Source organism: Zonotrichia albicollis, chromosome 10, assembly GCF_047830755.1.
Source record: "Zonotrichia albicollis isolate bZonAlb1 chromosome 10, bZonAlb1.hap1, whole genome shotgun sequence".
Taxonomy (NCBI): Eukaryota; Metazoa; Chordata; class Aves; order Passeriformes; family Passerellidae; genus Zonotrichia; species Zonotrichia albicollis.
The window spans coordinates 29970593-29998247 of record NC_133828.1 but is presented as its reverse complement, the minus strand read 5'-3'; the positions used below and the strand labels follow the sequence as shown (position 1 = coordinate 29998247).

Genomic DNA, 27655 nt, shown 5'->3' with positions numbered 1-27655 from the left:
TTCTTCGTGTGCCCAGCTGGAGGAGAGACCATGTGCTCTTTGTGGGCAGAAACTCTGCAGTGATGTGTTTGACAGCTGTGGGGAGAGCCCTGGCTGTGCATTTTTCACTCTCTGAGTGGGAATCATCATGCAGTACAAGATTTGCACAGGGAGATCCCACATAGTATTTATGAAAGGTTGCTTGGCAACCCACATTTTTATATCACTTCTTACCATCTTACTGGCCTTTGTATCCCAGCAAGCAGCTTTTGGGGACTTGGAAGTGGCAACTTAGAGATGTGGGGTTGTACTCCCTTACATAGTTGTGAGTAAATACTGGACAGAATGAATTCAGAGCTCAGGGTTTGTACAGGAAAAAGTAACCTAATATATAGTGCTGGTGTATCATTATTTTTGTAAATTACCTTTGGAAATAAGAATATTACTGTTGGGGATATTCCTATTCCATACTGGTGCGGGGAAAGCTGTTTTCTCCTCTTACTGCTAAATTGCTCTTTGTTTTTTGAAGGTCCTTTTGTCTTCTTGTGCATATGCATTTATTTTTGTGTGTGTAGATTTAGTAATATTTTCTGGTTTGAAAGTGAATTAATCAGTTAATCTGGAGCAAGTTGAAAAGTGGCAGCTTTTGAGAACATTCCCAATGTTCAGAAGTGCCTCCCTGACTGCCACTGCCAGCAGCAGTAAAAAGACAGTGTCAGGTTGTTGGACATCAGGATTAACTCTCAGAGAATATAAAAAACAGCATCAAGTTGGGCCTTAACTGCTTCTCTGCTGCACTTCAAAGCTTCCCTGCCTGGCTCTGCCAGGCTGCTGGACACTCCACTGGAGACCCTGCACCAGTGTGTGGCAGGCAGTTCCCTTTCCCTGGAAATGTAGCGTCCTTATGTCAAGGCAATTGCAGACTGGATAAAGTGGAACCAGTTAAAAATGGTAGCAGGAGGCTTCTCCCTCTAAAGGGGAATATATGATATTAATGGATGAGACCAGTTTGCTTTTATCAGTGCCATAATGTGAATTACTGTAAACTAAATTTGATTAACTCTTCAGTTACACAAAGGAGCGATTACCACAACTGTACAATAATAATGCTTAACAGGATAGGATCTGGGTGAATTAATTTGCAACTACTTGCTTCTACTTTCAGCTTCTGCTTATATTTTAAAGTAAAGAAGGACATCCAAATTAATTTGAATAACACTTGAAGCAAGCTGAAGTTAAATTAGGGTAGAGTTTTTTCTTCCAAGTTTTATTTGTCAGTAAAATTCAATTGGTAGCAAAGAGTTTCAATATGTCTGGAGAGAAAATTCCTGCGTGTTTAAGTAGATGAACTGAATGCTTCAAAATTAGTATCTCACTAAGTGAACACAAATAATTGTTCTATGGGTCTGGAATTCAGAGAAATTGCAAAATGATACTTTTACCAGTTTGGTGGCTCTGTTTCATCTTAGGTTTGTGAAATTTTTTTTTGTTTGTTTGTGTGTTTGCTGCCATAATGCTAGCAACAGCAAATATAAATAATGGTTTCTAATAATAAATTCCACTAGGAAATTTCACTTGGTGTAAAACATATGTTTTAATTAAAAAATCCAGTTATTATTTTGTAGTTCTAATAATTTTAAAATTATTAAGGAGGTTACTGTACATTGTTTGCTTTTAAGGTCTCTCTTATCAGAAGAAATTCATGCATGATTGTTTTGTTTGATATCAAACCACATTTTTGCTGTCATAACACTGGCACATTTTCAAGTCATGCTGTTTTCTGGCTGCTAGCAGGGAGTAATGGAAACAATGCAGTGATCATGCAATTTATTAAAAATAGGCACTAAAATACTAGGGAAGTGATGCTTTTATTTTATTGGGGACTAGGATTCATAAGGCTTCATAAAAATAGCTGTTTCAGTATCACAGAGGAATTAAGATACCTTGCTGCCTGTGAGCTGTTTATAATTTATTTCTGGTGATTTTCCTTTAGATCAGACTGTGATGCTTCTTGTGAATGGTGACTGTGCTTGCTGAGGAGTGGTCATGCAAGCAAAATCTGATAACCTCGATATGTCGCTTCATCTGCCGTTTTTCTTTCGTTAATGCAAAGCTGGTTACATAATATCTAATTTCTCCTTTAGCTGACCAGAGATGAAAACAAAATCTATAATGGCAGTGCTAGGTTTTATAAAAAACGCGAGTGAGGAGTTGAAGGATGTGGCTTGTTCTGTTTGGACGCTGCAGGATTGCTTTAAGCAGTAAGCTTACTGTTTTCAGATGGCATTAGCAGCATCAGTGATATAGCTGTGTCAGCCTCCTCGACTGCTGGATGTCTGTAATCGCACCGAGGAAACTATATTTAAGATCTGATATCTTGAGGGTAATGACTCCAGCACTTACTGATGGACAGAATGGCTGTTAATGCTTTCTTCTCTAGCCCAGAAGATTTTGAAAGATAGATAGGTCTGTGATGTACTTTGATAAGACAGGAAATGCAATTTTTGGGGGTCTCTGGAAATAGAAAGGTCATGCAGCTTGGAACCGGTGAGACATTACAGTCCCTAAGTCATCAGGTACGACCTCATGATTTATACGAATATTTCTAACACAGGGTTTGTTTTACAGTTTTAGGTCATTTGCAATCTCTTTGTCTGTGTAATTGCTTCATGTTGGATTTGCGACAGGATTTATAGGCTAGACTGTTTACATAAGCAGAGCAACGTATATGTTGGAATTCTAATGTGCTCATTTATATTTGAAAAATGTAAGATTATTCTTTATATATTTTTAACCTGTTTTATTGTGAACATGTTTTCTTTTAACTAATTAATGGTGAAAGGTTATCCCTTTGCTGTAATGTAAAATGACAAGATTGTATTGCATTTTTATTTTGCTTTATCTTTGCATGACACACAAAAGCTATTGTGATTGTGTTTGTTTGTCATATGAAATGCAGCAAAAGGCAACTGTTTACCTACAGTGCCAGGTTATTTAAAACAACGTATCACATTGTGTAACAGGACAGGGCTATTCTGCAGGCACAGATCTTGCTTCATTTTGCAGCAGTAGATTCTTTTTCTTTTTGCTTCATTTCAAATCAGTTTTAAAAATAGCTCATGAAACATAACAGTGAAAGTTTGGCAAGATAACTGTCCTCTTTTTAATTATTGCACTCAGTGATCCATACTAATACTAATACTAATGGGTTGTAGAAGATTAATATCTTTAAAATTTAGAATGTTATTAAAAACCAGAATAATTTTATTGAAGCATGTCTCCTTGTTTTGTTTTGGTTTTTTTTTTTTTGGTAACTGCTGTCAACTTTATTGCAAGAGTAATACTTGTGGATCTGCTAATGTGTTGTGATGATGTATAGGAAAGTCAGAGTACATGAAAGAAAGCAGATATATGGGTATTTTACATAGGAAGATAGTGGCCTAATTTCATATATGGAACACAAAAGAGATTTGGAGATACTGTTAGCACTTTAGGTGTTATAGACGTTAGATAATGGCTGATATATTCCCTTGAATACATCATAGAGCAATTATATTTAAAATTGTAAGAGAAATTTATTTTAAAAAGGGATATTCGACTCCATCTTAAGAAATTCTACATATATTTGCAGAACATTTCCATGGCAACGTGTTTGACCGTGTGTTTTAAAAGCTCAGCTGAAGCCTGAAAGTAGTGGCAATTTTCTGTCTCTTGCTTTACCCTGTGGAGCAGCAATTTTCACGTATAACTGGACAGCAGATTGGCAGGGGTGAGAGGTGTTTTCTGACCACAAAGCACAGGATTAAGTGATCAAGATTTAAAAATATTTTCATGTATCCACCTAGAAATGTAAACATGTAAGTCATGGATTTGATTTTGCATTTGGAACTATATTCTGGTTTCACCTCATTTAATAACATTTTGGTGAAGCCGTATGTGTGTGGGAGGCAACAGAAGATCAGACTTAAGTTTGTGCAGCAATGGTAAAAATGTCTTTTAATTTTTAATTAAAAACATATTTGTAGAAAATATTGTATTACTTGCACTGATCATAAATTCCAGTTTCACAGTCTGCTTTATTTATCTTACATTCTTCTTAATAATGGGCAAAGACTGCCCTCCTCTTAAGCTTGATTAAGTTTGGCATGATTTAACTATACCTTTCTCTTGCTACAAGATCCTTTTAATCTGTTAGAATTTATTTTCAGTATTTTGATGTATTAGCCACAATGAGTACATTCTGTTTCTTGGCATTGGAATGAAATTCCTGAAAGTATTGGTTTCATGGTATTTTGGTGCTTTGCAGAGTATTTATAGACCTTTTAATAGAACCAACCCTCCCCAGTTCTTTGTTTTCCTTATTCAATTTACAGTCCTGACTTAGCTTCATTTTGAAGTTGCTTCTTTGCTCATTTGAAATAATTAGATCTCCATGGAATTTTGCATCTGGAAGCTACAGCAGTAGGTTGTGCTTGTCCTGGACTCTCATCACTTACACTAATTCTGCAAACTGCATTCTGTGGATGGTTTTGGAATGTGTCATTGATATAATCTCCAGCAGTGCAGTAGACATCCATTGCAGCCTGTTGACAATGGAAACTACAGAGGAAAATGAATTGGTGAAAAATGCTTGCTTGAGGAAGTTTGTGCTTAGGTCATTCTGTTTTGAAGCAACACTATTACTGACTATTGCAAGTGAGTTTGAATATGTTTTTTCACTCAAAGGACATAGTCCCATTAGGACATAGGTCCTTGTCCATTTGGAGGGGCGAGAGAGTAACACCCCAGAAGAATATATTAAGAAAGTAAAGCTGTTTTGTAAGAGAGGAAATTGCAGCAAGATAGAGTTAGACACATGAGAGCACGGAATTGGACTGAAGTGATCTGAAAACTTAAAATTACAAACTATTTTGCTTCTTTTACTTGTTTAAGTCCCACATCCAGCCTCCTAAAAAAAGAAAAGTTTGAAAGATTGCTGATATTTTATATTTGCTCTTGCTGCACAAGAGCAGAGTCATTGAATCCAGGGCACTGTGTTAGTAGCAATTTAACAGGAAGACATTTTTGTGCTTTCTTCAAAACTGTATCATCTCTCTTCAAGATGATTGGTACTGTCAGTATTTAAAGAATGCTGTGTAAGGAAGGATCTCTCTAAATAGAGAATTCTTTTCCCTTGACTGAGCATAACGAATGCGCATCCATGACTATGAGTTTCCTTATCTTTAAAACATTGCAATTTACAGGACTCTGATAAAGATCTTGTAGCGAAACACTATTTTAAGAACAGATGGGCAAGAAGCCAAATATATGTGTAATTTACCAACTTTAAACATGAATGCTCTTAGTCATGCACTTACACAGTTGTGGTGCTTTTACTTGTTACTGGTTGCTGTCCTGATTCCACAGTGCTGACTTTTTTTGTAGGTTGTAGTACCAGTTTTTAAGGAAATGAGAACACTGGGACAAATGGGAGATTGTGACCAAACATTTGCAAAACATTAGAAGCAAAAAGTACTTTCAGAGTTTGCTGAAAGATTTCAAGTGTTTTTGGTGTACATAAGCCTCCTTCCTAAGACATGACCCTCTTCTCTGGTCAAATTCTTCTCAGTATTTTAATTAATGTTTCAAGTCATTGGGCCTAATGACCAGAATTAGGGAAGGCTTACTATAAGCATATCAGAAAGGTGTAAAACATAAAGTAACAGCATAAATATGAAATAGGTAACCACTGCATGGTCACAAAATACATAGCTACACAATGAGTGGAGTGTTCTAAGAATGTTCCAATCTATTTAGTGTTGCAAGAATATCATCACATGGTCATTCTGAATAAAGATTATTCAAAGGAATTTTGCTAAGATGCAGTCTGAAAATGTGAATAAATCAAATAATAATAATCGTAATAACAAATTATACTATGGTAATATGTTAAAAAATTAGAATAGAGTCATATTTAGTTTCCAAAAATTTCTGTAGAGGTGGAACCACCTAAGATGAAGTAGTAGGGAAGCTGAGCATATTAATGCAGTAAAAGAGAATATGCATTACTTAGAGTGGCATTTTTGAGAGAAGAAACTATCACAGTTCATTCTCTCTCTCTCTTTCTCCACCCTGTGCCTCTCCTTTCACCCTCCCATCCCATAATGAGCCTCCTAAAGACTATGACTTATTCATGTTATTTCTTGTTTCCTTGCAGGACCATATTTGTTTTGCCTTACTTAAATTTTCAATAAATGTTTTTAATGGAAGAACCCCATTAACATGAGTGCTGTTACACTACTGCAGCCAGTGGCTTTGCTGTCAATATAATTTCTTTTAAGTAGAAGCTGATCCATAATTCTGGTAAATTTGTATAGATTGCTTCATTAATAAACTCAATATTAACTACAGCTCACACAGCATAAACTCCACAGTGCTGGCCACACTGTTCTCAGTGTGACCCTAAAATCGCTTTCCTGGATAATTTAAACAATGTAGGTACCAATGAGGAGACCACAAGATGTGACTGGCGATAAGGTGGCAAAAAGCTGCTATTCCCTCATTATTAAGGGCACCAGGTTTTTTCTTATGTTGAAGTGATCCTTCAAATATTTCATTTGTATCCATTTGCTCTTACCCTGTCCCTGGGCAGCAGCGAGTCAGGCTAGGTGTTCTCTACATTGCCGCCAGTGAGGGAGTTGTATGTTCTGATAAAACACCTCTGAGCCTTCTCGTTTGAGGCTGGAACAGTCCCAGTGCTCTCAGCCTCTGCTTTGATGGCCTTTGTGGTCCTTTACTGGCCTTACTTCATTACGTCCATTTCACTCATGTAAGAAGGGAATCCAGGCCTGCTCAGAGCTCTCCAGTTATGTCTCAACAGGGCTCATAGAGGGACAGAATCACATTATCTGGTAAGGAGTCTTGGATTGTCTGTTAACTAGTCAGTTAATTACAGAAAAATTTGCACAGAAATCCTTGAAAAATGAGGACTGAATGCACAGAAAATTATAATTGGTAATCTTGTGGGGAAGGAAAGCTTTGAAAATAGCTTTGCTTCATTCATAGCAGTCATTTTAGTAATGAAACCTCCTGTTGTTTTGAAATGTCTTATGTGGAATCTACACCCCCCCAGTACTAATTGACATAAGCAGGGAATAAATCCTGAAGAGAAAGGCTAGACTAATATTTTGAGCTGAGCAAACTTCAAAGCAACCGAATAAAAGGATATTATCTAGTATGATATCGCTAATCAAAAAACCCCAAAAAGGTAAACTAAATTAAATATGACCTAGAGGGATTCAAGAGTTGTGGTTTTAGTCAACTTGACAAAAATAATTTGTTAATTTCTAGTTTTGCTTAAAATTCAGAGTAAACTCAGAGTTCTCAAATGTTCTCGAGCAGCCATTAACTGATAAAAAATATTCAGCTTGGTATATTGAATGATGTAAAAAACGGAATTAAGGGACATGAGGGAGTGTTGAGGTATAGAAAATATTTCTCATTTTTATGATAGCTTCCCTCTGTTCCCCCAGGCTGCTTAAATGAAGCAAAAATTTATATAGGAGCCTTCAGTGATTTAAGATCCAACCGTTTCTCTCCTGCTAGCATAATGAGTTCACTTGTTTAAATTTTCTTTATTAAAGATTTTATGCAGGCACGCAGAGTCATTAAAATCCATGCAAGGAATCATACCCATATGGTTTGTATCCACATTTAACGCAATTAAAAGTATTCTAGCCAAAGCAGTATCAGTTTTATGTCTCAATCCTGTGATTAGAACTTTCTGGGAAAGGCAGTGTCATATTTATATCTGAATCCTGCAAGTGGAAAAGGAGAGAAATACCTTGTCCTTATACTGATTAGGAGAGTTCCAGTTATGCATGACCATTTAGATGTTTAGTTCTGTTTTGGAGATGGGAATTGGTGTGGTGGAGAGCAAGGTTATGATACGAGGGCATGAACTACACTTCAGGTGATTTTCTGTCTGAGAGGTAAGCATGTAGGTCAGTTATACCAGCTGATGTCTAATTTTGGTTCATTTTAAAAGGATATTTAAATGTTCTTTTTTCCCGCTAAGGTTATCTGAAATCCTTTAAACTTGAAAAATAGCAGTCCTTCTCTTTCCCTTTTTCCCTTCCCATCGTTTTCTAACTTTTCTAGTCTGTTTTGGTGAATAAAGAATTTGAGACTCCATACAAATACATGTGTCTTAAGCAGTGGTTGTGCACATCAGAACTTGTAATTATAAGATCAGACAACTTCTAATTTATAAGAAACTTGAGATTGATTGGTGTTACCTTAGTGTTGTCTTCCAGGCAACATTTGTAATGGAGTTCACTGAATGATCAATACAAAAATCTAATACATATGAAAACCACAAAATGATAATTTCATAGCAGTGACAATAATACAGTGATTTTTTATTGGGTTTTATCTGCTGCTGAAGATTACTGCTGGGTGCTTAGGTTCCACATGACAAGCATAGGCCTAGCTCTGTGAGGACTACTAAGGATGAAGCTCAGTGTCTGATAACTGTGGCTTGTCTTTAGACTCTCAGTTAAGGTGGTTGTACTAATACATGTCAAAAATAAGACATTTTCGATTACCTGTGCACAGGATTTAATGGCAGTGGCTGGGTAATGCCAGTGAAGTTTACCTGACATATGAAACTTGAACCGTATGGAACTGGAAGTTGTGTTGATGTTCTTGCCTTCCAGAAGGAGCTGAAGACCTCTTTCTTTCTTTGGCAACTTGGTTTCTTTGTTGCCTTCAGCAGACTGGATCCTCTGCTGGATCTCAGTGTTCTGTCACCAGTCCTTCTGCGCGTAGTCATGAGTGAATTTCTCATTGCTGCTCAGTGAATGTCTCACAGTGACTCACTGGGTTTTGTTATTGCCCAGTCTGCCTTCTGCTCCCCTCCTCCTCTTTCCTGAGTGATTTTCTAGTTTCTAGGGTGCAGATGTGCTGAAATTTCTCAGCCATTTAACTTCTAATGCAAACACGCATATTTGCCATGGATGTCAGTGAAAGATGTAATTTGTGCTGTCAAGAGCAGTTACTAGCACTGCCTTGTGTCCTGAACATCTACAGCAACAGAAACCTCAGCACAGAAGTGAGACATGTTCTGAGTCCTTTTCTTGCCTCCTTCAAGAGATAAGAACTGTTGTTTCCTTTTTAGTATCATTTGCAATTGCAGAGACAAGAATTAAATATACATTTTAAGTGATGTCTGTATCATCAGCTATAAACAAATTTTGCTGGTAATTGCTTAGACTTTATTTCCCTCATGGGCTTCCTTTCATGTTCATAGAAGTGTCATTATCAATTTCTACTTTAATTTCCATTTAATTTTCCTGTCTTTGCTTGGCTGCGCTGTATACACCTATAGTTCTCTAATTTAATTTAGGAATGTAAAGAACGGCATCTTTCTCTTCTCAGAGAACTGAAAAATCTCTTATTCTGTTTATTTAAGTCATAGCAAACAAGATTCAGGCTCTTTTGCTTTGGACACTTCTGGCAGCTTCTTCCTTACAGAGCTGGGCAGCAGGGATCCTGTAAAGTAAATTGGTTAAGGCTTGGAGCCAATGCTGTTCCCATAATGGATGTTCCTGCCTTCCCAGCACGTTCATCACCAAATATCTTCCTCTCCTGGTTTGCAGTCTGCCATTTGGGACAGGCACATACACTGAGCCAGCAGAGCATGGGGAACAGCACCACACTTCTCAGAGAACAGCAGGTTTAAGTTCAAAGGTATGAAGGGAGATTTCAAATAAGGATGTTACACACCAAATACAGTGTTTCACCTGTAGAATTTGGGATTATAAGCAGCCTTTGGTTGACTAAAATATATTCTGTTGGAAGGATATGCAAATTTGATACTGCTTCTAGGCTGGCTAGAAATATAAATCAGTGTAAGAGTAAGAAGGAAACTGAGCAAGTAGGGACATTCAGAAAGTGTTTAAAACAAGACACATCAAATACAAGGTAATAATATTACAGAATTTCATTTTTTCTCATTGACAGATTAAAAACGCCATCACATCTTTGCTAATATTTTGTCATAATTTGCCATAAACATTACTTTTGTGATTCAGGATGATGGAAAATCAACAAGAATGAGAATAATGATGAATAAAATTTTCAAGGAAATCATAGCAGTATCTATTAATAGAACTATGCACAAGATTTATTGACTTGATCCTTTGCTGTTGAAAAGGAGAATTTCTCATCTATTACTTAGTAATTAATCAGTAGTCTCTTGCTACTCCCCTTCTGTCCTCCCGGTACTCTTTTTAGCAGATAAATAGTAAATGGGCATAGATAGAGTGATAGGCTAAATTTGATGTTCCAGTGCTTGTGAGGTTGGATGATCAAGCTTCCAGAGTGCCCTTGCAAGTCAAATCCACTTCTAAATGGAGAAGTGGGGACATTTGCCTTTTTTGGTTATCTTTTATTCCTCTACAAAAAAAAAAAAATACTTCAGTTTAAATGTAGAATGTACAGGGAGAAGCCATTTCAGTCTTTAGTGGTCTTATAAAAGCCTTGGGTCTTCTTTGTTTGAAGGACGGACAAAGATTTAAGGAAGACACCCTTCTGTTCTTCTGGGTTCCTGGTGTTGCTTCTCATCTCTCACAGAATTTTTCTCTGCACTGTGCCAGTTTAAAATAAGCTCATTCTAAGCAGAGCAAAGCTCTTGTGATATGCACAGTTTAAAGTGTGCTGTTGCAGTCCATGGCAAGGCTGTATTTCAAGATAATTTTTATCTGGACTCTCATCTAGCTCCCATAGACTACATAGGAGTTGTGCAAGGTGCAAGCTAACGTAGGATTTCATACTCTTTTTGAAAAGTAATGTCTTTGTGTGTTATGTTTTCATCTACTGAGAATTCTGCCACTTGTAAATGGATTTGTAATCCTGATGGGTTACAAACCTACTTCCTAGAGTCTTGTATTCTGCCATATTTATATCAGCAGATGAAATTATCTTAGAGAATTAATTTTTCAAAGAAAAGAAAATTATTCCGTATTTCCATTTCTAAGCGTGTGTGCCTCTGTTTTTCAAGTGTGCATACTTGTGACTATAATAGCATATCAGTCACAGCAGAGGAGTGGTTTTCAATTAACTTTTTCCTTTTTTTTTTTTCTTTTTAGATGAGTCAACTCCTATTTAATGTGTTAGCTGAAATCTGTGGTTGCTGTTTAGCAGATCTGATTACACCCTTATTTGGGGACCAAAAACCCTGTGCAACTTTCTGGGATATGTCTGGTTTAAAATACATTAGCTGGCCTTATTCTCTTCACAGTCCTTTGCCTTCAAAATCTACTTGAACATAATCATTGGTAAAGTTATGTATCACACAAGCTGTGATGTTCAGCTTGGAAAGAAGAAATACGCTTAAAATAACAAAGCAAGCTCCTTAAGAAAACTTTTAACATTCCTCTGCAAGAACTCAGACATCTGTATGTCCAAGGATGCATAAGAACCAGTGATGCTATTTACTCCCAATCACTGCCAAATGATCCATAAATGTGATTAAAATTCCAGTGACAATAGGACTCAGATTAGTCCAGTTCCACGTTACAAAAGATTTATTAGTGTACATTGGCATGAACTTTTTATGTGGTTACAGAGTGTACAAGTATAAAATACTTTGATCAGTACTGCTTATATGGACTTGGCATGCAGTAAAAGCTTCAGGGGATTAAATCTTTCCTATTATAACTATGTCACAGCAAATCATCCTTATCAACTAGCATTTGAAATCATCATGTTGTTTGTTAAAACAAGTAATGTATGTCAGAGGGTATATGTGTAACAGCTTCAGATAACAGAAGTTTCAGGGTATATGAAAGAACAACAATTATTATAGTGCTGTTTCCTTTCTCTTGAGATTTTTGATTACTTTGTTGGTGCCAATTTATCTTTGTGTTTTCTGATGCTTTGCATGATCTTATATTAACCTATGTCTGGGATTACACTTTGGTGTAATGTCCTTCCCTTCCTCCCTTAAATTACATCTGCCTCTTGTTCAGCTTGTGAAATTCCTGTAACTCCCTTGCTGCTTTGAGTGCAAAACTCTTTATCTCCTCTATTATTTGGTATTGTTTTAATTTTCTTGATGTTTCTAGAATGTTACTGATCTCAAAGAATCTAGATGTTTTCTTTCTACCTCCTGCAGTTCCCTCCGGCCCACAGAGATTTTTCCCCTTGTTTATTAACACTGCCTCATCTCTGGGCCTTTCTGTGGAGATTGTTACCTAAAACATTATCTGCTTTGAGTTTAGGTGAAAGAATTAGGTACTTCTGTGCTGTTTTGAGTTCTTTCTGCTCCTATTTATTATTTATTTATTTAGCAATAGAATTTCCTTCTGCCTTTCTAATATTTTTATGGTGTACATGCATACAACTATACCTGTTCCTATCTCTGTCTGACTTTGACTTCCAACTATATTCCATTCATAATTTCTCACCCTTCAGTCTCTATATGGATAACCATCCAGCTCTGTAGCTGCCCTGGTACTGTTTCTCATTTGAACTATATAGCATGTGCCAAATCAGCCTCGTGCTTGAGTTGGTCTTGTCCCTGCACTGTGTTATCCAAGTTCCTTTTCTGTGGTGACTACTGGAACTTTAAAAAGATTTTTACTCTTTCTCTCTTGGAATGAGACTTCGTAAAACTTCTGTTTTATTGATCTTGATGATCTGGATTTCCTTTATTCCTCTTTACTTTCTTCTATCAGCTTATCAGTTCCCTTTAGGCACTGTTTTTTGTTCTTCTCATACAGTTCCAAACCCTTCTAACATTCATGGTCCTGGCTGACTCCCAGTATCCATTTTCTCAGTTCCTAATACCATCTGCAATGCCTCAAAGATACTGCTGACTATCTCTGGTGAAAATCTTTTGATTCTGCTGACTTTCCATATTTCTTAATCTCTGGGATTTCTGTCATCTGTTATGAATATTTTTGCTTGCAGTTTTGCCTGTTCTGTATTTTTTATTAGTCATACAGCCCTCCATTTAGTTCATCTATTACCCCATATTTCCATGTGAATTTCTTAAAACTAACAAACTAAGGTCAAAATTCAAGCTTCCTTTTTGTTTCCTGAAACAGAATTTTTTGTTTTGTAGTCTTTGAACCTGTTCCAATTAACTTTTTCTAGTTCCTTTCCATATTCTGACTTTTTAAGAATTTTTGCTTCTCTCTTTGCATTCCTTCCCTTACACAAGAAGTATGTCTGTCTCTTAATATTAAAAAAAAGAACTCAACACAAGCCAACCCTCTACTCCAGAAGTTTCTATTCACCAGATTAATGTCCTAACCCTTGACCTTCTTCATCTGCTCCCACTCCCCACTCTTCCTATTCATATGCTTTGTACACTTGTCTTAACTTTTTGACTTCTAATGCCTTTCTAGAACTGCTTACTTCTGGTTTCTGTCTTTTGCACTGAAATTTATGTCACTAATGTTCCACTTGACTTCTTCCTGGAGGAATTCCAGTCTAATCCTTTATTCTCCTCCACTCCATCTGTCATCTCTCTGTGATGCTATGTTATAGTCTTCACTAAATTTTGTTGTTCTTAGACATTTGTCATTTTGTCCTTGTTGATTGTTTCTCTTTACAGACTCAGTTTTTTATTGGGTGGGTCTTCCTCTCCCCCTTCTCTTTCTGTATGTAGGTGTATGTTTAGATCTCTCAGGAGTTCATACTCAGCTTTGCATCCTCCTCCACACCTTACTTCAGATAATTTAGCCATGAGCATAACCTTTATGAAGGCACCACTGCTTTTTTTTTTTTTTTTTAATAGTTTTCCCCCAGTCTAGTTAAACCCAGCTTAGCACAGAAAATTTGCTTGGTCTTCAGTGATCACCTGAATGTAATCATGTCAGAAATAATCTTGAATTTTCTTTCCTTTTCTTTCCTGATGTGCTCCTTTTGGTCTAGGTGGCTCTGAAAGCTGATAGCTCCTATTTGGTCATGTAGCCACAAATCAGATTGAGGTCTGGCTCCCCTCAGCACTGTGACTGTTGTGATCTCATCTGTCTGGCTGACGTTAATACTTACAGCTTTCCTTCACTTGATTACTGCTGTTAATATCATCTTTGCTTATCACTCTGCCTACATCACTTGCTATTTAAGGTCTATTTACTCATCTACTCAAATACAAATACAATACATCTTTTTGTCTTTCTTTTAACAGCTTTTCAACTGGCCTTGTCCTTTCCCTTCCAAGAGAGAGATTTTACCACGAGGTTGAATCTTGTGTTAGCTGTACTGGCAGTATAGTATCAATTTTGATTTCCCAATTGCTATTCATGTTATAATCATTAGTGAACTTTCTTTTACAGCACCCAATCTTTGAAGATCCTCATCAAAACTCTTTCTGCAGTCTGTAAAGTGAATTATAACCTTTTAGTGACTTGGCAGATGTGCTAGTTGTGTTCATCTTATTACACTTAGGTTGCTAAGTACCCTTAACTCATGGCTATTTGTTGTTTGTATTCCTGTAAGCTGTTAGACCTCCTTTAAGTGATGTGAGTATTGATTTATAAATTAAATAATTTTTTTTGACAAGAACATCATGCCTGTATTTGCAGCATGTGTATCAATGGAGCCCATAAACATTGTTTTTATTTCTCCACATATTCATACACATACTTATTTAATAACAATGCTAGTCAAAGTAAAAATAGGAAGAACTTGCAGGTCTGAGGAAGAATGCTTGTATGAGTAAATATAGAGCAGCAGGTTATTATTATTTTTTAATACCTACATTAAGATTGGGCTTGAAGAGGAAGCGCCTGTTGCACTAAGTCTGAAAGAGTATTTAATACTGAAACAGACTCCACAGAGAAGTAGTGGAGTCACTGTTCTTGGAAGTGTTCTAAAAATGAGTGAGTATTCAAGAGCTTTGTGTATAGTTAAGTGGGTATGGTGGCGTTAGGTCAAAGTGGGACTTGATGATCTTGGAGGACTTCTACAACCTCAATGATTATATGATAAGCCTGGTACAACTTGTAATAAATCAAAGATTCATCCAAATATCTTGTGGCATCTTTAAATTAGAAGAATTTTCTTTTTGTGTTCACCACAAAAGAATCCATGCTTTAATAATAGGAGATGGTGTTATCTTGACAAGGAAGGGTATGAAGGATATGTGTTGGATATTATTTTTTGTCATCGTGCTTGTAACTGTTTTCACTGTAGAGCAGTACTGAGATAGAAGCAATGATATGTAACTCAAAAATTTCATTACCTGTGATGTGCCAGTAAAACTTGATATCTAGTAATTTCTGCTGTTTTCCTAAAGTACTGACCACTGGGGCCATTTAGATAAGTACCCTTCAAAACTCTGTCTGATGGACATTGTTGTGTCCTTCTTTGCTGTTCTCTACATTTGCATAGGAGTCTGTCAATTAAGTGGTATTATGAGAAAATTCAAAATGAAAATAATGGTCTTTTCTAAAAATAAAACATTTTCATGTAGAAGCGCTGACAGAAGATGTACTGCCATGTTCATACCTACTTTCTACTCTATACTAATACTTGTCCCTTTTCCTTTCCAAAAGTTATATTCTATAATTTCAATATGAAGCACACTATTACAGTTATATAAGGTGTTTTTAACTTTTAGCTTATTTTTATTTTCAAGGGTCTTGACTTGTGTAGGACAACCAGATGTTGTTGTCCATCACATGGAAGTGATGATTTTAAAGCTTACAGATTACAACAGGTGGGCAATGTGTACAAGTTTAATTCTTATATCTGAGAGGCAGGAAGACCAATTCAACTGCTACTTAATTCATATTTATCTTTGATTCTTTGGCAGCACGTTTCAAATTCCTGATTATTTATGTTGTGCTGTCTAAAGTTGTAAGCTGTATAAATCTCTTCTTATCTAATCCACTGTCATGATCATTTTCCCAGTATATTTTGGATGAGTCTTCGGTATGAAAATTTTCCTTACAGTGCAGTGTTTCATTGCCAGGGAAGAAAGGATGCAAAAATGACTTGGCATTTGAAATCTGTTAATTTGTCCTGTTATTTCTCAGAATACCTTATCAATTTCCCCTATTTCTTTTCTACCTTTCCCTTCCCTGTCCTCACTACTTCTGTACTGTTTCCTGCTTTTCTTAATGCCTGTGTGAATTAAGAGAAGACCACCTGAGCTTTCAGATAGCTTATAGTATTGTAAGTGGCTTGGAGGATTTAATTATTTTTTTATCGTCTTGTGAACAAGGGGCTCCTAAATCTTTTCTCTAGGATTACCCTTCCTGGTCACCATGGTTCACTGATGATCTGCGACAGATAAAGAGGGAGAGCAAAGATAATCAGGATATCATTGTCTAACTATGAGATGAAAAGTTTCTCCTCATGCTCTGACTGTATTGACAGTGCAAAAGGTCTCTTCATTTCCATGGTGGTAGGTGTTCATTTGCATGCAGCAGAACAATTCTCAGTGATACAAATTTGTGTTTTTCAGTCACATAAATTACACTTGCCTTGCTAAAAAATTTACTCATGACAACAAAATCACATAGATCAACCTAAATCTTTGGAGAGCAGAAACACTGGGTCATCAGTTCTAGATTTTCTGCTGAAGTTACTCCCTGAAAATATAGATGACTTGGGAAACCTTTAGACTAAACCCAACAGTTCAATTTGATTAGGAAATCTGTCAGTTTTATTCAAGGAAACTATTTACCAATTTCCTTTTAAAAAAGCCAAACAAACCAAACACAATCTTCTTTTCTCTTCTGGAGCACAAATAGCTCATATAGAAGTCAGGTCTGAAGGATCATAAGGGATCTGATTTGATCTTTGGGCTTGTAACAGAAAATTTTATAGTATTGGATGTTAATTTTTTCCTGAAAATGAATGACAAAATGGCCACACTGTTTTTAACACTTCAGTTAGATTTGGTTCAGCCAGGCTACCTCCACTGCTGGAAGGGAAGCAATATCACTGGTGTTGGCATACTTCTGTGGGAGGTCAGCCTGAGAAACCTTCCTGCTGCCTTCACTAATCCTTGTGTTGTGTTGGAAGAAAGTGTTTGTCAAATACAATTGAAAGTGGTTTGAGAAGCAGAAGAATTGCTGAACATCATATTGGTGTTTCTGAGAGAGTGATTTAGTTTATTGTTGATCTTGCTGGCTTATAATATCAAAAAAGGTGGTTTTGAAATGTGGTTGGCATATATTTGCATCTAAGAGATGCAGTTGCCAAACAACATAATTTTTGTGGCTGGCTGTAAAGGAAGACAAAAACTCGTGTCTCCTGTGTTGTAGTTGTTGTCAAAATGGGTTCTAAAAAGTTGGTCATGACCCTTTTTCTTCTTTGCACTTGCTATTTCCACATGAGTAGCTGCTTCAAGAAGACTGTCTTCTGTGATTCTTCTCCCTGACCCTATTTTGAGCTGAAGAAATCTGAAAACATGTCATAATTTCTGAGGCTGAAAGGAGACCCCTTAAGCTGGGAAGTGTATCCAACTTAAAACCAAATACATCTTACTGCTGATTCAGAAACTAGCAATGACATGTTTTTTCCCCCTTTGCTGCCAGGCAGCTAAAATCCTATTGCATAGTGGGCTAAAGTCTGCATGTTCAGCTTCTAACTACACCTAAATAGGGCTGTTGTGCTGGGTCTGTCCTCACCTGGCACTGGGACAAGAGAGAGGCCAGACAAGCTAAAATTAAATCTCATTTAGGCTTTGGATAAAGTCTTCACATCCATCTTCTTGCTGCTAGACTTCTCTGTAGTAGCTGACATCTCCATTGCTATGAATTGAGAAAAGAGGATTTCAGCTAATGGCACCACATCAGAATGACATAAGAAATTGAAATAATAACCACAGAGGACAAAACAACCATCTACGCTGTTCTCCTCTCTAGAACTTCTAAGTATTTCAGTGTAGTAAAAAATATGAAGTAAAAGGAATAAAATCTCAGTCATAAAGATGTTACCCTACTTTTACATCTACATAGCAGCAAGGAGTACTGTCTTTTATTTATTCAGACATCTGGCTGAAACTAGCAGTTGAATAAAGATTAGCTTGCAGATCTGGCAGAAGTGATAGGGTGGAAGGAAAGGGAGAAGTTTTGAGACTCTGAATATGAGTGAAAATATTCAAGGAAGCACAGTAACCTAAGTGCCTTGTTCAGGTTTTTTAAGGTGCTTGCATCGCTTGAGCTGTCCTGATAAATTTACTCCAAGACATACAAAGCATGATAAGCAGCTGCAATTAATTTTACGTGCTTTAAAACAGTTTCCAGAAGCCAGAAAGGATTTAGCAGTTGATTATTCTTTTATTATACCCTCTGCTCTAACAGGTTTATCAGGCGTTTTAAGTGGGGAAGGTTTTTGTCCATGTTCTGTTGCAATTGTCCCCACTCCCCCACCCCACTGCGTCAGGCAGACAAAGTGGGGCACCTGGCCATTGCAACAAGCCAAGCTACTATTGTGCCTTGATTTTCTGTTTAATCTTTTCAAATAGAAATGTTGTCTTCAGTTGGATAGGTGTATGGAGAATAGATAAAAGAATGTATCATGTTTACCTTGCAAATGGAAGGATGTATTGTTCCTACCTAAAATGGCTTTTCCAAGAAAGAAGATTTCATATCAAATATAAAGGAAATATTTATGTGTCAGTTTATAGCTGCTCTATTGTGCACAATGATATATAACAAGTACAGGATGCTTCAATGCAGATGAACACAGGAATTACAAGTATTACTGAGTTTTAATTCTGTGTAAAACTGCTTTGGTTTATTTTCTGCTTGTGTTTTGTTTTATTTATAGCAACACTTTGTGCTTAGAGTTAATGTCTGAAATGCTTCTCTAAGCTTATATGTTACAGAAATTGCATTATAACATTAAATATGTGTTCAGACTCAGGCCAGTAGCAAATCAGTTCTTTGAAGCCAGTGCTGATTAGTGCAATTTTTAGCAGCATTGCAGAACATGACATTTCATTATTGAGTCATGCTAAGCATTATCTTGGGTTTTGCTATAAAAATAGAAAAGAGGAAAAAAAGAAGACAGAGAAGGATGCTTTTATGCATATGACATGCAGCCCTGGGGAAGATGCAAATCTGGGATGAAAACTAATTGCTTCTTACTTTGTCGCATAGCCTGAACTATGTGGAGCAGAGCTGACCAAAAGGAAAGCTGTGCTTTATGTTGACCAGTAGTGATTATTCCAGAAAGCTGCCATAAAAGCAGTGCCATTAAAGGGACGCTTAAAAAAATGATCCTTCAGACCTTATAGAACAGACCTTGTTGCATTATAAATGTGTTTTGATGGGTCTTCTTTGATAGGTAGACAGAGAGGAAAAGGATGATATGATGTAGCTAGTGGAATGGAAAAGCAATTATATTTCATCTGAAAGATAAAATTCACTGTATTTTCCACCCCAGAAGATTGCTGTATATGGTTATATATAATATAAGCAATTAAACATGATAATATTAAAAAAAGGTTGGTTTTTTTTAAACCCTGTGTGCTTGTCTTCAGAAAGAGAAAAGAATTATAGCACCTAAATTGTGGGCATACACATTGTGCATTAAATCAGTTTTGTGTGAGCCTGTTTGCTCAAGGACATTTTAAAGGACGAGATTGAACATGGCAGTCACCAGTGATTTTCCTCCTGCAACAGGGAGGCAGGCATCTGTGTGCCACAGCTTTTTAGCCATTTAGGCTAATTGTCTTTGCAAAATATTTCCAATATGCACTTGGTAGCTCTTGAGTTCAAGTAACTTCGTTTTCCATATCTTTAGTAATGCCATCTTTATGAAATGTTAAGCTGAACTCAACCAAAATGACCTTAAAAATACAAATAGTATGTAATTATTCTGTAAAATGAATACAACACAAAAGAGTAGTGTTGGAACTGAGAAGATAATTGTGTGTGTGGTGTCTGCAGAAATATTTAGTATTTCATTACAGGCCACTGGAGAAAGGTAAATACACAAGTTTTATACCACTAACTGTATGATAATAGGTATAAACTGAAATGAACATATTAAGGTTCCGTCTTTTAGGCATATGCAGTTATTGATAATGTAAAATAAATGAAATAATTGTATGTTTGTCATGGTTAAACCTCAGCCAGCAGCCAAGCCTCACGCAGCGCTTGTTCACTCCCATACCAGTGAGATGAGGGAGAAAACCAGAAGGGTAAAAGTGAGAGAGCTCATGGATTGAGATACAGTTTAATAGGGAAAGCAAAAGCCACCCACACAAGCAAAACAAAACAAGGAATTCATTCCCTGCTTCCTGTGGGCAGGCAGGTGCTCAGCCATCTCCAAGAGAGCAGGGCCCCATCACAGTTCACGGTGACTTGGGAGGACAAATGCCAGCACTCCAGATGTCCTCCCCCTTTCCTCTTTTTTGCCCCACTTTCTATGCTGGGCGTGATGCCACGAGGTCTGGCATGTCCCTTTGGTCAGCTGGGGTCCCTGTCCCAGCTGTGCCTCCCAGGCACCCCCAGCCCCTCTGCAGTGCGGCCGTACAAGGAGCAGAAAGGGCCCTGGCTCAGAGCAGCCCTGCTCAGCAATAACAAAACATCTCTGTGTGATCAACCTGTGCTCAGCACAACCCAAAACACAGCCCCTACCAGCTGCTCTGCACAAAGCTAACTCTGCCCCAGCCAAAACCAGCACAACATTACAGCTTTCTATTGTTTATGGAAAGGCAGTGTTTCATGGTTTATGCTGACAGGTGTTCCTGAGTTCCAGATGGCATTTCAGAATTATGTAGGTTGTCTAATCATCAATAAGGGGCTTATATGGAGAAGCAATTAATACCATGATTACTTTCCTTATGAGTCAGCAGGTGTGTCATATGCATAATTTCTAGTGTCTGAAAAATCAAAATGGCTTCTGCTCTGTTATATATTTCACAGGAAGAAAGATGCTGGAAAAAAGGTTCTTTAGGTTATATTGGTATGATTTATTCTGTGAGTATAATAAGAATGTAATTTAAAAGCGACAGGATTTGACTGAGAGTCTTAAAAACTGTGAAAAAAAAAGGTAGAATATTAATACTCTTTGTAGTTGCTTTTTGCATTGTATTTCAAAGGGAAAAAATCTTCCAGTTTATTGAAAACACTGAACAAATACCAGGACAGAAAATAAAAGTAGCCAAGTATGAAAAAAATAGATAAGAAGAAGGATCAAAAATTTTTTGTAGTTTTCCATGTAAAATAAAAATTTCTGTTATCCATTTTGATTTGTCTACTCAAAATATATTAGGTACAGATGTCATACTAGTGGATCACTGTACCTACCTAGGGAAAGAAGTGAGACACACTCTTTGCAAGTATTTAATACTTCCTTGCTGTCCTAATTTCCTGTTTCTTAATGTATATTTATTGTTATACTAATATTTCATTTGCTATAGTGATTAATACAGATGATCTTTAGTAAATGTTTGCCCAGTATCCAAGTTGTTTTAATGATGTATGCAAGTGTTCTTTTAAGAGAATATATTGATTTTTCTCCTGTAGTAAATACATATAATACCTGTATAGATAACTTGAAATCAAAGATTGTCATCTGGACTTCAGCATACCTTGTTGTCATCCAAAAGATGTGGAATATGTCCTAATTCCATCATCGGGAAATGTACTGAAGTTCTACAAGAGTGTGTGTCTACGTTAGCACATACATATTTAAAGAGGTTTGTCGTGTGCCTTTGTACAGATCCACCTTTGAAAGTAGTTAATTTCCTTTTTCTCTCCACCCAGTCATCTACAATGTGATGAAGGCATAGACAGTAAGTAAAAAGGCACAAAAACATCTATCATAAAATGATGCTTCTCAGCTTTTCTAAAAGTGTGTTTTTTCATCAACTAGGTTGTTCTGAGGTGTGGAAGGGCAGTGCACAGTTTTGGAAGGTGGCAAATTGAGGACCAACCTCTTTGCAACCTGTTAAGAATTGTAGTTAGGGCTGTATCATAGCTAAAGAGGGTCACTTTGTGAAGTTTTCCAGGAGGTCATTTTTATATTGGAATATCCTGGATGCTGAGCTTTATCCATCCATAGGTGGAAAGGGCAATTAAGGCATTTGATTTTCGTTACTAAGTCATGGGCCTTTTGATTCCTTCTACACAACACGCTTAAAATTCCTGGCAACAACTGTAGTGTCACTTTATACTCTGATAAGCAGGTTGTTTATCTAAGGGTTGAAAATCCATACTCCAAGACTCATGATGACCTTCTTCCTTTGTGATTACTTACCAAAAAGTAATGTGTTTGAAGGTGGTTTATTTCCTTTATTTTGTTCAGCTTCAAATGCATATTTTCATTATGTGGTTGCAACGTAAAGCATGCAGAAGATGACTCTATTGTCTGCTTTTCTCTACTTGCCACTATGTTTGAACTTCTAGTATGTAGAGACAAATATAGTAACAACTGTTTTTATAAGACTTTCATTAAATAGATGTTTTCTGTGAAATATGCTGCTGCTGCATGTTGAAGGTCTTTCCAGCATTCATTTGGAAAATGTAACACATGAAAAAAATTATGGACTGAGTATGGTTGCTGGGCCCTAGTCTCTAAAGATCTTGTGGTTTCCATGTAAAAAGCTTTGGCTTTTTCTTGCTGTTTTCTATCAGATACATTATTTCTTCTAATGTGTGTTTGCTGGTATTTTATTACTGTAGGGAAATAAATTTTAGATTAACTATTGTGTGATGACTATGTAAAACCATAAGATATTAACAAATGTTATGAAAAGGAGAGTGAAAAAAATGTTCTGTTTTTTATGAAAAGTTTATTACACTCTGATTATACCTTTACTGAAATATAATTCCACTGGCTTCTCCAACATTGCTCTTGAATTAGGCTGGCAGAAAAAAACCCCCTTGCATTTATTCTTATATATTTTTGTTGTGCAATGTAAAATTATTGCAAGGTATTAGTATACATTGATTTGATGTATAAAAAAGAGAAAGTTTATGTCTTAATGTTTTTTGTCAGTTTCTTATTTCCTAACATTATCTATTCACATGGGTAAAATTTCTTAAATTGAATGACTTGGCACTTCTATAGTGCCTTGCAGCTCTGGAATGCTGTGTGAAAATTTATTTGGTACAGAGCAGCCCAGTGAGGAAGGTAGATGAGTAAGTATTATTATCCCTATTTTACAGATGGGGAAGCTGAGGCACAGAGATTAAGTGACTTTCCCAAGGCCACACAGCGAGTCAGTGGCAGATCCAGGATTAGCGCTCGGGGACTTCCTGGATCCCTCTTCCATGCTTTAAGCAGTAGACCACAGTGCTCACTGGACTCAGCAAGCAACTCATTGCAGTAATGGACAGTTCCAAGGACTTGCACATGGTCAGTGTGTCCACACATTTGTTTGCAGACTGCTCAGTATGTCTGTATGGTTTCACTACTCCAGTCCTTGCAGATTTGTGCCCTATGTAAAATTTTGTACCTTCATCATCTTCAAATGGTGTAAAAGGAAGAAGAGGTAGAATTCTGACATAAATGTGGCATGGCAATGAGGAGCTTTTAGTTTTCATGCCTTATTCTGAGCCTTCTAAAATTGATGGGCCAAGCTGCAGATTGGCCCAAGATTCATGGCTTTGAGGATGCTAGTATGGAGTTTGGTTGGCATGAATTCCTTCTTCCATGAAGAAAGAATGGTTAGTCTTGCCTATACTTTCAGTTTCAAACTCTAATTTACGCAGCACTTAAAAATAATAAGTTCTTAGTTTTCCTGAAATTCTAATAAGAACCAGAGCCTTACTAATTGAAATTAGGTTTCCAGTCCCTATTAATCCAGGGGGAAGTGGAGTGGGATCTGTTTTTATTTGTGTTGCAATAGACCTCACCGCCCAATGAGTTTAAGCACGAAACTGCAAATGAACCTTTGTCTCACCTCTCCCCTACTCCAAGGGGGCAGTTCAGGAGTCAGAAATTACTTCTAGAGGAAATGCAGTACAACTCTTGTGCTGGTAAATGTGAGGTGCCTCTGATGCTGCTCCCTGGGAAGTCAGCATGTTCAGTGCCAGGCCTGTTTAATTGGACTTTGCTCAGAGTTTGACAAGTGAATTGCTAACAACACAGCACTCCCAATTAAGCTGTTTTTTCTGTAATATTAATGGAATAAACCCACTTCTGAGAATGAGGCAAGGCTGAGACTTGCTGTGACATTACAGGAAGAGGAGGCAGAGAAGTAAAAGTCTGCCAGAAGCTGAAAATTGAACACATGGGAAAGGAGAAGTCAAAGTGTATGAGCATATTTTGATAAATATTAATGAATTAATTTGTATTTAATTTACTTAGATAATCAGTAAAGGCTTTAAACTGCCCAGCAATTTATTATTTTCCCCACTGTAAATTCTCCCTAGCATTGCTTCCTTTCTGATGTGAATGTCTTATGCTAGAATAGCATTATTTATGATCTGGCTCTAATACTTGGACTTTGACATCCTGCCTAATCACTCACCCAGAGGCATGGCATTGTTATGTCTAACTGCTTTAAAATAATGGATTCATTTTAGTAAAATGATCAAATGGCTTGGGCAGAGTTATACTTTCCTGGTACATCTTAATGGGTTATTATCTAATTCTAAATTATTAAAAGAAAAAACAGTTTCAATAGAAGCCCATTTCTTATTGTCATATTTTAGTTATGTACTATTATCTATGGGAAAGCTCTAATAAAGACATTTTAACACTTGGTCTTTCTTTCTTTAACAGCCCAGATGCTTGGTGCTGACACATTCGTAGGATTTTTCTATGTAAGATTGCTACAGCATGACAGCTATTTTTAAAAAAGAAAGGAGCCTGAAACAAAAACTCACATCCAGAATGTACCACATCCAGCTATATAAGTGAATCTTTTTGCCTGGGGCATCTGATATTTAAGGAGAGGTGCTCAAAGACTTTCATTTCTCATTATATTCCATTGCATTATATATATAGATGTATATTTATCATGCAACACTGGTATTTAAATCCCCTTGCTTCAGACTTGCATTAAGATACCAATTTTATGTATAGAAATCAAGTAGTTCTAGTCTAATATCACTTGCTGAAACCCCTCTACTAATGACAAGTAAATATATTAATTGGTACTTTTGTATAATGCATCATTTTTAATAACAATTTAATGGAAATTAATATTTCATGTTGTGAAATATAGACTGTATTTAGTAGCTGGATTTTTTCACAAGTGATGTCAAACTCGTAGTGAACCAGATACTCATTTTAGCACAGCATCTAGTGACTTGTTGCTGAACCCCCAAAATATTTTTCTGTTCAGGCAAATGAGTTGGGTTTTTCTCTTCATGTCAGAAATGACAAAATGACAGATTTCTGTACCTTACCTGGCCTGACTACAATACACTTATTAATCACATACTATTTTTACAGTGCAGTGGAGAGTACAGTTTAAATGCATGTATGAATATAGGGTAAAATTAAACATGAAATATATGTTCCTGAGGAAGAATAGCTTTTCTGTTTTCTGCTATTAGTATATGCTGCCCGCTTTATACTAAATTCAGCTCGGTGTTTGTAAAGAAAAGCAAAGGCTTTGCAGTTCACCAGTAAGTGAAGTCAGTTGATTTCATGGTATTAGTTTTATTCCTTACCATATTGTCTCTGAGTGTTGTTGTCTAGCTTTGGTGAAGTATAAGGAATTTTAGTAGTAATAGTTAGGGAATTGTGCACGTAGCTCACGATCCTGATCTAAAAACAAAAATACATGTGCCACCCCTTTCCTAACGTGCGCGAGAATAAAGCTGCCTTGATCAGACATTTCTTCTCTCATCTCTTTCATTGTCCTGTTGGCTCATGTTTTTCTTGGTTTCCAGTAACCAGTGTTTACTCATTATCTTTCAGGTTTTACCAGAAGTTTTGCATGTCACAGTTAGCTGTAATCATACCTCAGTAAAAACTGATGCTAAAGAAATAGATTTAATAAGTAAAATTAAATTCTTACACCCCTTTTTGTTCTTGAGTTGGAAAAGATGAAATAATAAAAACATCTTTGTTTTATATTGCTGTACAATCTTGCCAAAAGTTTCCAAATGCAAAGTAGCTTATCTGTCTTTTTTTCTGTTTTGTAGAGAAATGATGAAGAGGCTGTTGTGGACAGAGGTGGAACTCGCTCCATTCTCAAGACACATTTTGAAAAGGAAGATCTAGAAGGTGAGAGATGATTTTTGTGTACTTTATGTTGTCACTTTCTTCTGAAAGTACCGAAATGCAATTCCAATGTGTAAACGTATTGATTTGAGCAGGGATGCAAAGAGACAAGAGAGTAGAATATTGTCATTTATTTTAAAGAAATACTGTTTTCTGCCACAGCAGTGCCCAGAAACAGATGATGGTGGAAGGAGTTTGCTAGTTTTTTGTGATCTTTGGTCGAGTCCTGTGAATATGCATGTGTGAGTTTAGATAAGTCTTTTAAGCTTTCGAATATGCAATTGCAAGAAGGAATGCTGATTTAGTACTTATAAAGGCTTCTACATTTGCATTACAATCCTCATGTAGTTGCCTAGCCACATCTTCAGCTGAAGAAAAGCATTCTGGAGTGTCAGAGATTGGATACATATTTACTGATATCCACTGCAGAAACCACCTAACTTGACCATGTAGAAGAAAGTGAGAAATTATGAGAACTGTTTAGATACTGGTCTAATGAGGCAGTTGCATTTCTGTTTGTGTAGTGTATCCCAAGCTTTGGTTGCTACTGTACTTAAACTCTTGTATTGAGTTGTGTGAGCCCCTAAGTCATAGCTATAATGAAAATTAGTTTCTGTTGTATATGTGATATCCCTTTCCTGAGACTGGAAATGGCTGATTTTGTTAGCTTCTTGTAAAGGGACATGGAGGTTCCTGTTTTTGCCACACAGATCCATACATGAACTAGCCCAAAAGAAATACTAAGATCAACATGCAGGAACTTGAGATTTCTAAATGCCTACCATTGATTACTTCATTTTTTCCTTTTTTCTCTGTCTGCATGAACTTTGTGTTATCTGATATGTGTTGGCCATATTGATGGTTTCATTGAAATACTAACATTACACAGCAACTCTGTTGCTGCTTCCTTCAGCAGTGCCTCCCTCAAAAAGCAGATGTAGCTGCATTTGAGAGGGGCCTGGCTGTGTCTGTGTGAGCTTGTCTCTCACAGAAGGATGCTAGATGTTGTGCAGTGTGGCATGGCTGAGGCAGGTAGCTCTCTACTCAGCCTGGGGGAAGTCTGGGTGTGTGCAAGGATGGATCTCAGGTGAGATGTTTCAGGGTGGCATTTAGAGTTTTGGTGTCTCCAGTGGGTCAGGCTGGCAATGCCAGTTATGGGCATAAGCACAAAACCTCCTATTTTAAATCTCACATTTAATCCATGCTCTTCAGTCTCTTGATCGTATCCTTGATCAAAGAGAAACCACTGTATCTGGTGTCCTCAGAAAAACACCCAGTAAAAGAGTGGGAGCTTCCTGTCTCCCTTTCTCCATGGTACTGACTCACAGAGATTTTGGGGGTGAGTCAACCCACAAAAATATCCTTTTGCTGAGTCATTTTATTGATGATAGTGAGGTGGCATTTTAAAGATGGACAGCTTTCTGCAGAATGACATCTTTAAGCTCAGTCACATAAGCTTAAGTCACATTAAGGTTGTCAGAATTACTGTGATGTTCCACATGTAACTTTGTGAAACATAATTTAAGAACTGTTA

General features: G+C 36.9%; 2 protein-coding genes across 10 annotated transcripts in view; both read left to right on the top strand.

Moving 5' to 3' along the window:
* Positions 1-23298, top strand: part of TBR1 (T-box brain transcription factor 1) — a 96694-nt gene extending 73396 nt beyond the window's left edge. Inside the window, exon 11 of the mRNA XM_074548606.1 lies at positions 23109-23298. The gene's annotated coding sequence lies outside the window, so the exon portion shown is untranslated. The remainder of the gene's footprint in view (positions 1-23108) is intronic.
* Positions 1-27655, top strand: part of SLC4A10 (solute carrier family 4 member 10) — a 145858-nt gene that overhangs the window by 29501 nt on the left and 88702 nt on the right. For 3 of the 9 annotated variants that reach the window (XM_026792272.2, XM_005485246.4, XM_074548604.1), the window contains exons 1-2: positions 2076-2555; positions 26043-26124. In XM_026792272.2, coding sequence (XP_026648073.1) covers positions 2475-2555; positions 26043-26124 — 163 coding nt within the window. In that variant the 5' untranslated portion in view covers positions 2076-2474. Of the gene's footprint in view, positions 1-2075; positions 2556-23157; positions 23299-26042; positions 26125-27655 lie in introns of those variants that run through there. The other 6 variants (XM_026792273.2, XM_026792274.2, XM_074548605.1 and 3 more) reach the window with 4 other exon arrangements.